The sequence below is a fragment of the Sapajus apella genome, unplaced genomic scaffold, assembly GCF_009761245.1.
Source record: "Sapajus apella isolate SASKATOON/1434 unplaced genomic scaffold, GSC_monkey_1.0 scaffold41, whole genome shotgun sequence".
NCBI lineage: Eukaryota > Metazoa > Chordata > Mammalia > Primates > Cebidae > Sapajus > Sapajus apella.
In genome coordinates, this window is record NW_022436981.1 from 7,690,628 (window position 1) to 7,707,462 (window position 16,835).

The 16,835-nt window shown below is 33.6% G+C and overlaps 1 protein-coding gene across 2 annotated transcripts; it reads right to left on the reverse strand.

The window, feature by feature from the left end:
- Nucleotides 1–2,667: 2,667 nt before the first annotated feature.
- On the reverse strand, nucleotides 2,668–15,388 carry DEFB110 (defensin beta 110). 2 transcript variants are annotated; one of them, XM_032299366.1, is made up of 2 exons: nucleotides 15,275–15,369; nucleotides 2,668–2,810 (listed from the first exon to the last, which is right to left on the reverse strand). In XM_032299366.1, exons 1-2 carry the CDS (start codon nucleotides 15,327–15,329, stop codon nucleotides 2,668–2,670), a joined length of 198 nt encoding a protein of 65 aa, XP_032155257.1. In that variant the 5' UTR covers nucleotides 15,330–15,369. The 2 variants fall into 2 exon arrangements, with proteins under 2 accessions (XP_032155257.1, XP_032155256.1); XM_032299365.1 differs by lacking the exon at nucleotides 2,668–2,810 and adding an exon at nucleotides 12,122–12,394 and having other exon boundaries at nucleotides 15,275–15,388.
- Between the last annotated feature and the right edge of the window lie 1,447 nt (nucleotides 15,389–16,835).

Consider the following 16,835-nt stretch of genomic DNA (forward strand, 5'->3'; position numbering starts at 1 on the left):
GGCTGAGGCGGCCAGATCACGAGGTCAAGAGATTGAGACCATCCTAGCCAACGTGATGAAACCCCATCTCTACTAAAAATACAAAAATTAGCTGGGCATGGTGGTGCATGCCTTTAGTCCCAGACACTCAGAAGGCTGAGGCAGGAGAATTGCTTGAGCCCAGGAGGCAGAGATTGCAATGAACCAAGATCAAGCCACTGCACTCCAGCCTGGCAACAGAGCAAGATCCTGTCTCAAAAAAAGAAAAAAAAGAACTCTCACCAAAACAGCTCTTACATAAGCTATTACATTCTATATTCAGTTCCCTTATAGTTGGTAGAGTAGTATAAGTTGTTCTCAAAGAAAAGTCAATGGACGTGATATACCTGCAGTACCCAGAAAAGAATAATAAGGTTGTGTTTTTCTTAATAGGAATTAGTTCATTGACAATAACGGTAAATATAAGGAAGAAGTTAAACAGTTCTTACTCTAGCTATACCCTATTACCATGGCTAAATTTACGGTGCTAAAAGCTATATTCAAATATTTTCTCCAACACTTTACAGTGTCAACAAGATTAGAGTCTAAATAACTGTAACTAAATAATAGTAATATAATTAACATAATGGTCTTCTAATTCCTAGAGTATTATAATTATTTTGTCAGGAAATAAACGTGATTCCTTCTCTAATTCAGCAATACAAATATCCCTGCATAAAAGTTTATATTACCTGGTGGAATTCTAATATTAAAAGAGAACATAATAATTTTAAGAAAAGAAAAAAGAAGAATCTTCATGGTAGAAAATTTATTAGTAGAAAGGTATTAAAAGACATTTCTTCACATGTAAGGTGTTGAAATGAGGGAACAGAAAAATTTTGCCTCTCTTGGTCTTATTAAGAATAAAAAGAGTTTTATGCTTGGTTAAATGTGTTATCATCAAAGGGTAAGTAGTAAGAAAGATTATTGTATTTTCACAAAAACAGTAAGATTTTTTCTGTAGACCTTCTATCCAGAAATCTTCTGCTTGTCTTGATTAGATGGAATTTTATATCTCTACATTGAGGTAAAAAAATTAAATATTTCACTTAGAGTAACCTAGACAACTGTAAGTGCATGGTGCATGTCAGAACAACAATAATATCTGGTTAAACTAGATAGCATCGCCCCATCTCTGACCTCCACAGCACAACTGTTGGAAACAAAAAAGACATCCTTATTCAGTGAGGATTTTTAGGGTAAATAATATTGTCCCCAGGGTGGCCAAGAAAGTCCTCATTTTTACCATTACATAATCTCTGCCTTTCCTATATCTTCATCATTCCTAAGATTACTGGGCCATTTCCAAAGTTTTCCATATGAACATCAGCTGCACAGCCATGAGAGCTCTTTCTGAAAATTAAAACACTCTTACAAATATTTCTAAAATTATCCTGTTAGACAAAACTAACTCAACTAGATTTCCTGACGCATCTTAGGAACAGGAGTTGTGCTGAGTTGTGGGTCAGGTTTACTCATCAGCTAACTGAAGTTCATTATGCAAAGCTCTCCGTAGTGATGCAATTTTAATTCTTGTCCCAACCAAATCAAAATTCCTTCATTAGAAACATTCTCTGAGGGCATAAAATTGAGTTGGCCAGACACCAGCCCTACTTTGCTGGGACGAAGGTACCTATTCCTAAACTTCCTTATGAGATGTTCTTTGAAAAAATAATCACACTGCTAAAAGGGGCTCTATCTCTCAGGTGTTGTTATTTATCCATTTGCCATGTTATGAATAGTGCTTAATTGCCCTACAGAGAGAGCATTGATAAACTGTCATTTCATAAGCACTGTAATTCATTAAATGTATAGAAAAACACATCAAACAGGTCAAAATTGGTAGCTACCATATTTGAAAGAGAAGAAACACATTTTCTGTTAATGAAGAGTAGACAGGGCTGGGAGCGTTGGCTTACGCCTGTAATCTCAACACTTTGGAAGGCCGGCGCAGGTGGACCACAAGGTCAGGAAATCGAGACCATGCTGTCTAACACTGTGAAACCCAGTCTCTACTAAAAATACAAAAATTAGCCAGGTCTGTTGGCAGGTGGCTGTGATACCAGCTACTTGGGAGGCTGAGGCAGGAAAACCGTTTGAACCCACGAGGCAGAAGCGGAGGCGGAGGCGGAGGCGGAGGCGGAGGCGGAGGTTGCAGTGAGCCAGATCGCACCACTGCATTCCAGCCTGGGTGACGTGTCAGAGCAAGAGTCTCAAAAAAAAAAAAAAAAAAAAAAAAAAGAGTAGATGGCTTAGAGGGATTTTGGTGTGGAAACCAGGATATATGAAGATAACCATGATCCTCACAGTAGATCTGGCAATAGGGACACATACACATATTTAGAGAGGGAGCGCAGTGACTCAGGTAAGTAATATGAATATCTGAGTGTCAAAGTGGAAATAAAGAGATTTTAAACATAATTAGAATATATTTTATTGTCTCTTTAATGTGTTTATCCATTTGAAATACAAAAATCCCCAATGAATAAGTAGAGACTAAATTAATTGCATGTAAATAGATATATTTAGAATTTAAAAGTGCATATTTTCATTAAATATTGCAAACATTTTTTTTTACCTACTCTTGAGTGAAAAACATGCATCTCTGTTCCAGGCTTGATGCTCAATAGTAATTCTTTTTTCCAGAGTTTATACGCAGCACTGACTTCTCCATTTAATGCAGTATCCATAATCATACTCAACATCATCACAAAACGTTTTACATATTCCTCTCACTCTGTCACATCTCTCAAATCTATACTTTGGTTGTTGTGGTTCAAAACTGCTTCTGGCTGCAATTAAGAAAAATATCTAAAGTTATTAGTCTATTATTAATTTAAGGATTTTCTTTCTAAAGAAAGACAAAAACTGTTTGCATTATGATATCCTATGTGTTCAAGATGGAGAGAATGGAACATCGATTTTTTTTTGTAGCAGAATTTATGAATCATTTCAGAAAATGACTGAGCTACTAACATTTTATTTGTAAAATTGTGTATGACCTTATCTTGCAACATTCATCAATTCTAAATTTTAGCTGGCTCAGTCTACAGAAACAATGAGCAAGTAACACACAATTTGATACTTAATTATATGTATTTTTGTCAAACATTTGTTGTGATACTTTTGTTCTTGCAGCTAAATATATAAGCCCTTCTATAATAGGTGTAATTTATTTTGATTCTTTATCTCTTTCATATTTGGACGTAGTCATCTCACAAATAGTAATCATGGAGAGAAACTAGGTAAGACTTTTAATGTACTAACTTTACTGATAAGGCAATTGATTGAGAAAACTAAAAGCTAAAATATTTTAGTTATACATAGTGAAACATAATTTTGATGTACACTACATATCTAGTAAAAAGAGGGGTCTCACTTTAGTATTCTATTATAGTTTCTTGTGAATCATCTAAGACAGTGAAAAGAAAGATGTTCTGAGATTGAAAAATTAGTTTTATGTTCATACATTAAACTAGAGTAAATGGAGGCAAATTATTTTGTTACTTTAAAGTTTTATTGTTCCTAAGCATTCAACTGTACTCTGATAATGCCTTTAGAGTACAAAAGAGACTTTGGATTCAGGCATATTTTTACTTTTCAGTTTTATCAATCTATTTACCTATCTTTGGTCACTCTTTCTACCTATCTGGATAATATAATATGATAAGGATAATTATCAGAAATATACTTGAATATTCCATTTTGTTGTGTGTGTATATGTGACAGGAAAGAATGAGGCAAAATACTTTTGTTAAAATTTAGAGAATGAATTGAATTCAGATTTGAATTATGTAATATCCACCCATAGAACCTAATTGTCTACATAAAATCTGATTGAAATTTAGAAAGATATTTCATTTCAACTAAAAATAGTGGGCATTCGGTACCCAGTATTCACCAGGCATTAAGGCAAGAACTAGAGAAAGACTAGAGAAAATCTTTAAAGCCCATACTTATTGCCCTTAATGAAGTTGGTAGAAAATAATGAAATGTAAGGTGGAAGAGACTGTCAGGTGGATTTTGGCATGTAAATATACGTATATATCTTTTTAGTGAATGATAAACTAATTTATGATTACAGAATCCCCACCACTGGTGAATTTTGTTGAAATCTGAAGTCATTTCAGAGATAGTTGATATAATTTAAAGTCAGGAAGGGAATGATACATAATTACATTTTACTTTTTATAACTGTTGCTAAGATAGAAACTTTTTTTAAGTCAATCAATATTCCTGAGCCATTATATGCTTTCAACTCACAAAATCTATGGTGGTTTTTAAGATATATTCAAATCAGAAAAAGGTATAGACTTACAGAAATAATAGGTGCATTTAAAATGGACCAATTTTGTTATGACTTTCTAATTATTTTAAAGAATAAGAACGACTTGAGTTATGAGGAAATCTACAGACCCATACAAAAACAAAAACCATGCATTGCAAAATTGGTTCTAATGCTTATTATTTATTCACAAATTATGGTTCACTATCAAATCAAAGGTTTGTCACGTGTAAATTATGAATGAAACTAACATCTTTTTGTATTGTTATGAAAATTGATTCTACAGTATGTATAAAAACAATTTTAAAGTGTTCAATGCTATGCATATGTCATCAATAAGTGCATGAGTAGCCATGTGAGATGACACTGGGTGATATAAACTACATAAAAACAAATTGTTTGGAGGAAAGATGGATAGTGTCACTTTCACTCACACTTCCGCACATTTTGTACATCACTGGAGAAATTGAGCCCATTGTAACGATTTTTCATAAAGAGAGAGAAATCCAAATGCTAGTTTGGGGCCTCAGTCACAATAATACATTCCAAAAGATTTCTGGGAGTCTCATCAAGAATTAGGTACCATGAATAGAGTGGAGTTGTGCTGTGGACATCAACACAATCCTGCAAGCACATAGATAGGGACAAATCTCTTAGAAAACTAAGGGTTAAAAGCTCAGTGTTCTCCATGATTCAATGTTAGTTTTTCCAAGTCCTCTGGGAAGTTTTTGACTCTCCCAAGAGAAATGTCTGGCATATATCTCTCTATCTCCTAGCAAATAACATCTCTGAGGGTGACTGCTTCACCCACCTCATGATGCTTCTGGAAATGTTATCCATTAAGTGCAGAGTTGAAAGTAGAGGGAGGCAGTGTTGAAAGTACAAGGAATTATGCTTTGGAGGATGTTTGCTCTTGCTGGATGGAAGTTTCATGTTTGCATATACTATTTATCATTTTGCTATATAGGACAAATTATTTAGATCGCTGGATTTCACTTTCCTCATTAAACTGAGGTTTTAGTGAAATTTCAAAAGGTATCAAGAGATAAAATATGCAAACTGCTCTTATAGTGTTGAAAAATTAATAAGCCTTCAAAAATCAGGTTATTCTCATTCACTTTGTCTTTGTCTTTTGGATTTCATACTAAAACCTTATAAAGCCTTACCATAACTGGAGCAGTTACTCACTATTTATGCCCCACCATCACACTGTTACTAGTATTTAATCCCTGCTATCATTTTTGCTATAGATAAGCACAAACTTCTGGTCTTAAAGTTACAGTTTGCAGGCTCACTGTATACCTCATTCACTGATTTATTTCAGCATATAGTATCGCTATGTGCTGAAAATTCTTGAAACAATAGATACAATAAATCTGCTAAATAAAAAAAGAGACTGAGTGAATACACATGTTATTATAGATAGGAGCCTAATTTGTATTATATTAAAAAAACTTTCTATGCTTTATTACAAGCTATTCATCAGTTATGTCCTCTCAACTTAGCGAATGACTTAACCTTTTATTGCAGTTTCCGTAACTGAAAAATGCATTTAATAATAGTTCAGAGGGTTGTGTGGCAATCAAATGAGAAAACAGATAAGAAAATATTGTTTGGCCCATAATTTTATGAAGTTTTCATCGTCACTATAAATGAGTCATTTGTAGATTTATGGCAGATTAAGATAACCATTTGTTAATTTACAGATTTTTCTCTCACTTCTACTGTTAAATGAAGAAAATGCTCTCTGTGATTCATACAATACACATTTAGTCAGCAAATATGTTGTGGCTTGGTCCTGTGCTAGGTGGGGATGAAAATAAATAAAATATTTAAGCTCTTTACCCTCAAAGAAAATTACTATTTGTTGGAAAATGATGACATAGATGAGAAAAAAATGCATCACTCCTAAAGACAATTCTGAAATATAAGCAAAATGTCCTTAAATCACAAAATAAAGAGGTGTAAACTCTTCCTGGAATAGTGTATTTTACTATAACTACTTTAAGTGCTACTACCACAGACACTACTAATGGCTATGTTTCATTAACTGTTCCCTAGGTTTTAGACTCTTTTCTAAGCCAGTTATATTTATTATCTGATTTACTCCTCCAATAACTCTTCCCATTTCATGCAAAAGGACAACTGAAATTAGCTCTGCATAAGGTTTCAGAGGGAGTAGGAGAGGAAGTAGGAAACAAAGCTAGGTTTATTGGACCCAAAAGCAATAAATACATGCTTCATTGCTTCACTGAGGAGATGACAGGTGGCTGGAACTTCAAAAGATAAAAGCATGTATTTCTGAAAGTGCAGAGAAGGGCTTACAAGTAAAAAGATATATCCTAAACATAGATATTGTATTTTAAAGAATGTGTGTTCCATGCAGAATCGTATGACCTTTTAGCATAATTGAAATTATATGGATGTGAACTTTAGAAAGTCAAACTGGGCACAGGTAGCAAAAGGCCCTGGCAAGCTAAGGTGTTGAATATTATCACGAATGAAGTGGTAAAACTGATGAGATTTTAAGCACCTTCCATTTTTTTTTCTCTCTTTTAAGGGGGGAAGTAGATACACTTTTTAACAGGAAATCTATGTGGAAGCTTATTAAAATAGTATAAATAAGGAAATGATGAATAAGATAATTAAGTTAGTGGGACTTAAAAAGGAGAAAGTGAACCTAGAAGATATTTCTGAATGAGAAGTAGCACAATTGATAAGTTTTGGATTTGGGGGTAAAGAGAACTGGGACATAGAGTAACAATGACCAGAAGTGTTTTGGCTTGTAAGACTGTATGACTGATAATGAAATGACAAAGTTTTGGCCTTTCAGTCGTATGTTTGATAGTCAAATAGAATAAAAGACAATGGACAGATTTTAGCCCTTGTGTGTAACATGAGTTCATTTTGGACAAATCATGATTAAAGAATCTGGAAGCTATCCAGTAAGTTCCCTAAGTGGTAGTAAATAGAGTTTTGTGGTTTAAGAGGGAGATTGAGAAAATGTCTTTTGATAGGAGAAGTCATTGACATTAACAATATAGAGAAAGCACATAAAAACAAGAGAAAAACAGATTCATAGACAAAACACTGGAGACCATTGACATTTAGAAGACTATCAAAAACAGACAATTCAATTAATAATTGTCACAATAGCAGTCAATTCTAGCATGTGTTCATAAGTCTAGCAAGATACCTAAAGGAAACCTTTGAGTTTGCTTTAGGAAAACATTTATAACTTGATCAAGAAAAGTTTCAGTTAATTGATGTGAGTGAATGTATGATGAGAAGAGTGTAAAAGTTAATGAAGTGGAGACCATGAGTCTAAGATTCTTTATAAGAAATTTCGTGAAGAAGAGAATAAGGCAGATTAGAAAGTGGCTTGAAGAAAAAAAACAAAATAAGGAGGTCTTTTTGTAAAATGAAAGAGGCTTGAATATATTTGTGTTTACTAATGAGACCCATATAAGGTGGGTAAAATTTTTAAGAAAATTTGACTCACAAAAATGGCAAAGTCATATGTGTCCAAATATATAAAAAGAAATGAAATCATCAACAAATGACAGGAGAAAGATGCCGGAAACAGCACAGTTGTGAAGAATATCTAGAGTCTACTCAACTTATATTTTCCTTGAAAACTCCTTTACAAATTCTCAGCTCTTCTCACAATTCCAAAACATCCTTCTTATCTTCACTGTTAGCTAATGATCTTGCTCCCTTCACTTCAGTGATCCAGTTGGAGATTCCTGAGACTCCTCACAGACTTTCACTACCAAATTAACCCACCAGCCAGCATCTACCTCTGTGTATTCTGCACATTCTGCTTATGAATGAAAAAAGCATCTTCATGCTCTAATGAGGAGCTAATCTCTCAATCTCTGCATTAGGTGTTACCCTGTCTCGCCAACTCAAAAGATTACTGTCTCCACTCTCATTTTCTGCTTCTTCTTGTAACCACTTGCCAAATCTATTTGATATGATTAACTTTACATGTCCAAAATTGAAGCAATCGTCCAACCCAAACTTGTTACACCTAATATCCTCCCCATTTTAGTCAATGGCACAACTCAATCTTTCCAGCTGCTCAGACAAGAAATCCTGGAATCATTCTTGACCCCTCTCTCTGCATGGCCAAAATTTAATCTCTCATGAAATCTGGCTAACTCTACCTTTAACAGATCCAGAATTCTACCATTCCTCATTTTTGTATTAGCTACTATAATTTATCACCTATATTATTTACTACTTATTTTAATAACTTTTGAACTTGTTAAAGAACTTCAGAGAGACCTTTTAAAAATTTCAAATTATGTCTCTCCTCTGGCTATAACCCTTTGAATTCCTCTCAGAATGAAAGTCAAGATCTTTTCTAGCTCCTGGATAATCAGTTTGTCAAGATATTTTCTCTTCTACTTCCTCTCCCAGGACTCTCCTCCTGAGTTACTCTTTTCCAGCAATTCTTTACTCACAGATGTTCCCTGCACATTTCAGGTGTGCTCTTTTGAACACTTTTTTCAATCTTTATAACAGGGCTCTATGAAAAATCATATTTAAAATTACTGTAGCCCAGGATTATGGGCCACTACACTCTACTTTGTTCCCTTTTCTCTAACACTTATCACCTTCTACTAGAATAGATAATTTGTTCATTTATTGTTTTAACTGTTTATATTTGTATCCACTCACTACACTGAGCTCCATATAAACAGACAACATTTTTAGCTTTGTTTTTCTATGTTCCCCAGTCATATTGCACTCTGACACATAGTAGGTGTTCAATAGATATTTATTGAATTGGTAAATAAGTGAGGGATAATAGATTGAATGTTGTGTCTAACCTAAGTATTGTCCATGTTATACATTGACATTGATCTTTTTGGAACAATATTCCAAGCCTTATTCATTTGTGAACTCTATCAAATTAGATATTACTTAAAAATCAGTTTGTAGTCCATCAATATCAGTTCCTTAAGCCAGGAGCTATAATTTTTCAGTCTACAAATCCAAGTCCCATGACATTGAGCCTGTGGAGAAGTAAGCCATTTACAAAACTTTGCCTGAATAAGTAAATTGCTAATTGGAATTAGATTTTGTTCCTGCCCAACGACATTGAGGTAAAATAAATACGGAAATAGGTTGGGTTTGAATATGTGATATCAGGTAGAACCCTAATTTCTGTCTTCCTAGTTCATGTGGGAATTTGATGGTGATAAATCTAATTTCAATATAATGCTTTTAATTGATTCATTTGGGTATTGAATACCAATTAACAGCAACAATTTCCAACATTTGGTGGTGTCTATTTCATCAGAGTCACTACTCAAGACTCACAAGAAACTGAACATGAAGGAAAATATATAGTGTTATGAAAATTTGTATTGTGGGCCATAGGAGGGAAAAATATAAAACAGTTTTTTTAGAACAAATTAGTTTAAGATTATCTAGTTCTTTTGTAAGTTTACACAATAAAGATTATAATGTATCAGCAAGAAAATCAGCAGAAATCTTTTATTTTTTAAGCATTTCCTTTTTTTTTTGTCTTCCTTTTGTTAATAAATTACAAATTTAGACACATGTAAATTGGGAGCAGAATAATTAGTAACACCTTTGTCTTTTTAAGGAAGCAGGGTGAAGAACTTCATCAAAGGGGCTTCCAGAGTTTTCAGTCTTTTTTTCACACAGAAAACACTTAAAAGATTTCCTCAGGAAGAAAATATTAATTTTGAGGTTGATGCACATAGGTTTAAGTTCTCCTTCCATTATTTAGTTTGTCCCTTGAGCTGAAGGCAGAGGCTGGTGTCTTAAATGTATTGAACACAAGTAAAGACCATCTTAGAAACTGATAGGGTTTTGGTGCTCTCTGTCAAGTACTGAAAGATAAAGGGTACACCAGCAGTTTTAGCACAGCCTAGTTTATGTGCAGAGATGCATCAGGTGTTTTCTAGAAAACCTCTCATCTTCTTGGTGGCTCCTAACAAGCTCAACTCTTATTTTTCCCACATTAATAGTATATTAGGCCTCTCAATTCTGCATTAGAGGTCTTGATGGAGAAATGGCTCAGTCTCTATTTAAGTAAAATAAATACAAATCCAACTTCCATAACTTTCATTTTAAACATTGATTTTGCTAATCTCTTTCTTGACATAGCTAATATATTCATTATCCAAAAGTTAGGCCAATTATTCTTTCTGGAGCCACCAATATATCTATAACCTCTAGCCCATATGTAATAATATATAAAAAAATTTAAATAGATAACTATTTCTCATAAAACACAGAAAATGTAATTGGTCACCTAAAAATTTCACTGATTTTTTTATTGTTTCCATTTTCATTTTTAAATTTTTTAGAGAATGGGTGGTGGACTTTATAAATCAGTAGTTCTTAGTCAAGTGTAAATTTGTCCCCTCCCCCATATAGGATATTTGGAAATATAGATAGATAATTTTATTATCACAATTGGGAGATGGGTTGCTATTTGCATCTAGTGGGTAGGAGTTAAGGGTGCTGAAAAGCATATAATGAGCAGTATAGCTCCCACAGCAAAAAATTACCTGAATGGACCAAAATATCAACAGTGCCAAGTTTGAGAAACCCTGTTATAAACAAATATTGTAAAAATACCTTTGAAGGTATTTACATTGCAAGAAAACACACTGAAAAATCAAAGACTATTTAAATTTTATCTAAGAGAAAAATTATTTCCCCATTCATAGCTTGTTGTAGATAATGCTTAGTATGAGCATACTTAGATCTCATATTTACATTTGAAAAATAGAATGGATCCACAGAGAGGCCATAATATACCAAGAGAGTAGAAAGTCCTTGGAATTTTTTGATTTATCATCTTTTTTTGAGTCTAATTCTGACCCATATGTATGATTTAATACATTTCATTTTTCTTTGATTAATTTGCCAAAAGATTATTTAACTTTACTTTGAGGGGTAGGAAGAAAGGATTTGGTTTTATTATTATGTTGTGGTATTGGTGATGTTTCTTAAGAATTTTGAATTAACGTGGATTGTTAAATCGTATTCTTAAACTCAAAAAATAACAGAATTAGCTTATCTGAATGGAAACCGAATGGTACAGATGTATCACTGAGATGTCTTAGGGAGGAATACTGTGGCTCCTCACAGGCAGTAGGAAAGAAACTGAGGCAGAGTAAAATTGAAAAGTGAAGGTTACTGCTGCTTCCTTTTGTTATGTATCTCTTTAGAGTTATCTCTAAGGATTGAAGAGCTGGATTAAACTATCAGTCTTAGTTTTTTACTTCCTTGGTCTAAATTTTTAGTTATGCACAGTCTCTTTTTCTTTCCGAAATTCTTCTCTTTTTAATCCCTCTCATTTCTTGACACACATTTTTCTTTACTAAATAATAAATATGATGAGAAGTTGGAGCTGGTTGTGATTTTTCTCTGCTCTTCCATTCTTATACTCATGATTCTTTCACTTCAACTCTGTCTCTTTCACAATAAAGATCTATCCTCTCAACGTCCAGTCTCCCAAGCCCAGTGGAATTATATATTTACATGGGGGGGAATCTGTGGAACAGTATCTAATGAAATAACAGCACATTTCTACTGGAAGCATGTATCTTAGAAATATGTTTACCCGATTCTTTGACCTAGAGTTTCCCATAACATAACTTATGGTAACTAACACGAGGCACATAAAACTTGTGGAACTTGTGAAACATGATACACAGAAAACTTGAGGAGCTTGCATAAAACAAGACCTGCTACTTCTGGTACCAAGAAATCAGGAGAAAATGTAATGTAAAGGCACCAGGTATGAGCATGACATATGACCACTTCTGAATGGTTCAACATTAATTTTTATTAGTTCTTGTGTACACAAGGCCTTGAAGGGTGAGCTGGGAAAACTTAGTAACATTGGTCTTCTCTTCTTGGAGCTTGTGACTCTTTTCTTCTGCCATCGTTACTGCTGCAAGCAGCAATGCGTTCCAGGTCTTATGCAGTAAGCAATCCTAATTTCATTTTCATGACACTGATTTTTACATCGACCATTACCCTCTCTGCACTCTCTCCTCAAGTCCAAGCTACCATATTCAGGATATTTCTTTTTGGCTGCAAGAAGGGAAGAATGACTAAAATTAGCCACCTAGCTATGACATATCCATGTTTCAAAAGGAGAAAGTCCATGAAACAAAAGATTATAGAGTGAAAATGTCCACCTGCCTACTAAGGAAAGTTTAAGTGAATTTAAACTTTTTATTTTTACAATGTGCCTTGGTGCAAGAGGTACATAGACTCAGAGATACATTATCTTGGTGCAAGGCACATTGTAGAAATAAAAAGCGTCTTGGATCAAAGTTAGGTGTCTCTATTTTCTGCCTTACAAGAAACTGGGCAGTCAACCAGAGATGGTTCCCCAAGTCAATGGAAAAAAAAAAACAGATCATAATTTATCCTTTGTCAGGTTGTCTCTCTATGATCATCTAATTGCATTTGGGCTGCCTGTTTTCTGCTCTCATGAAGATTATTTAGTTTGAATGTTGTGCTTTATGAATTCTTCTTCAAGTGATTTTCACGGTAGCTTGACTTTGTTTCTCTAAAATGTTGAGAGTTAGGCAAAACTAGAGAATTTGTCTAAATTCCTGCAACTACCCTGAATATCTGGGGTTTATTTCCCCCAAGAAATCATCTAATTCAGACATGTGTCTAATAACAACATTGATAAAGAAAAAAAAAAGTGCAGGCATTGTGGCCGTTGCATGATTTCTAAAATTACTAGTGTTACCTTTTTCTTTTTCCATTGCAAAGTTTCTAAAATAGTAAAAGCTTACAAAGAATTTCTCCCAATTACTCTTCATGCTATTAAACCCTTTGGCTATAAATCAATAAACTATTGTCAGGGAGCCAAATCCAGCCTACCACCTGTGTGTGGAAATAATTGTAGTGGCACACAGACACACCCAGTTGCTAACACATTGTCTGTATCTGCTTTTGCATTAAAATAATGCAGTTGAGATCATAGAGTTCACAAAGCCTAGACTACTGGTTGTCTCACTTATTTCTAGAAAAAGTTTGTTAACTCCTTTTCTGAATTTATTTTTTCTCATCAGTCATGAAAGAATGAGTGAGAGATTTGCAGCCAGGGTCACAAGAAGATATGTCCAAGAGAGCAAAACTGTAACTAAAATTTGCACGTCATAAGATACACAACGTTTCACAAAATATAAAAATAACTTTGTAAGGGTCAAAGCTGCAAGAAAATATATATGCTGAATTTTTTAGCTTAAAGATGAACTCTCACTTGAGGTTTCTTATTTAGAATTGAATATATTTAGGGGTTTGGGGACATTGGTTTGATCGACTATATGATCTATTCCAAATCAATTTTTTTTTTTTTTAGTTTATATTTTAAATTGTACCTTGGCTGATGCATTTTCAGAAGTCCTTTGTCTTGTAGACTTCTTTTGTGTATGCAAATCAATTTCCATAAGTAATCACTCTAATCATGTGTTAAGGTTAAGGAGAACTAGTTTGGCAGAATTCTATGTTTTTCAGGTGGCTGACCAAAGGACAGACTTAAATATTTTCATATATAAAAGCAAATAAATTATGCCACCGTTTCCTCACATTAATTAGTGCTTGGTGTCCCAATCAGTCTTCTCAAAGGCCAGGCCTTTTTGCCTAGGCAGTCTGTCTGCATTTCCAACAGCTGACAAGTAATAGTGAGTAGTAATGCCTGTTAGCTAATACATAGACTCAGAGATACATTATCTATGTCATTGGTACAGTGGCAATAAAGCCAAGTCCTACTATTAATGTTTGCTTTCTTCCCAATGTAACCGAAGCAATTCAGAGTATGAAGCAACTTAAACAAACAAAGCATAGAAGAATATATAGTTAATCTGCACAGTTTAAACATTCACTTCTAAAGATCACTACTTATTCTATATTTTCAGAGGAGTTATTATTATTATACAAACCCATATTTGATTGCCAGTGACAGACACCTGAATTATACTCACTTTTGGCAAGAATTCTGTTGCATTTTGCACTGTTGTTCAAGATTCCACCTTGAATAGATGCTACCTGTTCTTTTTCATTCTTTGTCTTATTTCACCTTTCTAAAACATTATTGCCTTCTTTCTCCTCATTCTGACCTCTACATGTATTCTCCAGCTTGTGTCCTTGGGTTGCTAATCTCCTTTGCAAGCATTCAGCTCCTCATTCAAGTAGTATCAATTAAATATACTCCCTGTCAATTGGATGCCAAGCTCAAGGGCACAGCATCTCACTCTAAGCAATGTTAACCTGTTGTATAGGACAATCTTTTGCTCTAAGTGGCTGTTCTGTTCATTGTAGGCTATCCAGCAGCATCCTGGCCTCTATCTACAATGGATACTATGCCAGTAGTACAAGTTGTGATGAGCTAAAAGGTCTCTAGACATTGCCTGAGGTTCCCTTGAGCACAAACTCATTCTCAGTGAGAACCACTAGTCTAGAGATACTGTGATAAATCAAAAATTATTATTTCTGCTCTCAAATACATTGTTCAAGTCCAATCTTCTGTCTGAAGTCTCTGATCATCACTTTCAGCAAAATAAAATCTCCCACAATTTCTCTCACACCGCTTTTTGTTACAATATTATTTTAGATGTACAGAAGAGTAGCAAAGTTGGTAGAAGCCAGTTTCCACTTAATGCTATATGTTGCATAATCTTGGTAATGTTTATTAAGATTAAGAAATTAATATTCATGTAATATTATTTAATAAACTACACTTTATTCAAATTTCACCAGTTTTCACACTTGTTGTTTTTGTCTGTTTTTCACTATTGTTTATATTACCTATTCTGCAGTCTAATCCAAAATACCACATTATATTTTTGTAAAATGATATTTTAATCCCTATATTATCATCGTATTTTTACCAAGAAACAACTTATGTCTTCTCAAATTTGTTAGCATAAATCCCCATAAATATTTGCATATTACCTGGTAAAATTGTGACCCAAAAGAGGAGAATAAAGAAAAAAAGTTGAATCTTCATAGTAGAGAGCTTCTTAAAAAAAAGTGTCAATAGACCTTCCTTTTCAAGTCAGTTGTTTTGAAATAAGGAAACAGAGATCCCTTTTATTTATAGATTCTCCTGGGAAGTACTTTTAACTACTGAGGCTTATCAAGAGCAGGAACATTTATATGCTTGGTTGAATAGTGCCCCCTCAAAGAACGTGGACTCAAAAAGCGTTATTAAATTTTTCTCATAAAAGCAAAACCTGCTGTGTAACCTTAACTAGACTTTCATAAAAACATAGTCTTTAAGAGACTTTTATTTATAGGAGATATGTATTTGGATTGCTAAATGTTCTAGTAATCTTCTTCTCTATTCTATGTTATATTTAATATTAAATATTATAATGCCTTAGTATTAAATTGTTCAATCATAAGATTTTATGGAAAATGCCTGCATGGAGATCAGTTTTGTTTTGCCAATAAAATAATAAGAATCAGGGAGATTAAGTGACTTTATTTCAATTAATATAATATGCAATTATTTAAATAATCAGTAAATTCTGAATTTACCAATAAGGTTGGGGACTATGCTATACAAGTCTTTAAGTATGATTTATACATTTTCTATAATTATCTGATTTCAAAATATCAGGTTCAATGTTTTCAATTCTGTTTATAGAACTGAAAGTTTCATATCTGATCTAAACTGCATGCTTATAAAAAACCTATTATTTCAGATATGTGAGAAAGAGACGGAAGTTTTGCCCAGTACCCAGAAGCTGATGTTATAATGAAAAACAATCAATTATTTCCTACCACACAGTTAAGACAATTTTTAGGACAGTGGTCCCTAAATTTTAGCTGCATTAGAATCCCCTAGAAAGCTTGCTAAAATCAGATTGCAGGGTCCCATTCCCAGTATTTCTGATTTAGTCGGTCTGGAATAGGGACTAAAATTTGCTTTCCTAACAAGATCATTGAATGCTAATGCTGCTGAAAGGGGCCACATATTAGTCTAGGAAACCTAAATGACTCATTCGATAATACCTAAGAAAAATGTTTCAGAGTCATAGAATCTGCAGCACATATTAATAAAGAATTTAAGGCTCCTTACAGTTTCCAATGAAATATACTCATGTTACTGGTGAGAAAAGTAAAATCAAGAGATATGAACTTATTTCCCTAGTAATTGTTATCCTGTACAACAAATGCATCACATTATAAAATACAAAGAAAAACTTTTGAATTAAATCAAAATGAGGAACTTGATTTATCTATATTTCCTTTCTGGGAGAGAAAAAAAATTGAAAACGCAGCATTAGTTGATAGGAGGAAGACAATTTCTTTATATCACCATGTAACATTTTTTCAACAAATATAACTGAACACTAAAACTCAGAGCTCAGTTATTGATTTCACATTTTAGTATAATGGTTAGTTAGGTTTGTGTGTCAACTTGACTAGTAAAGAATGTTCAAACAGTTGGTTAACATTATTTCTGGCTGTGTCTATGAGATTGTTTCCAGAAAAGACTGGTGTTTGA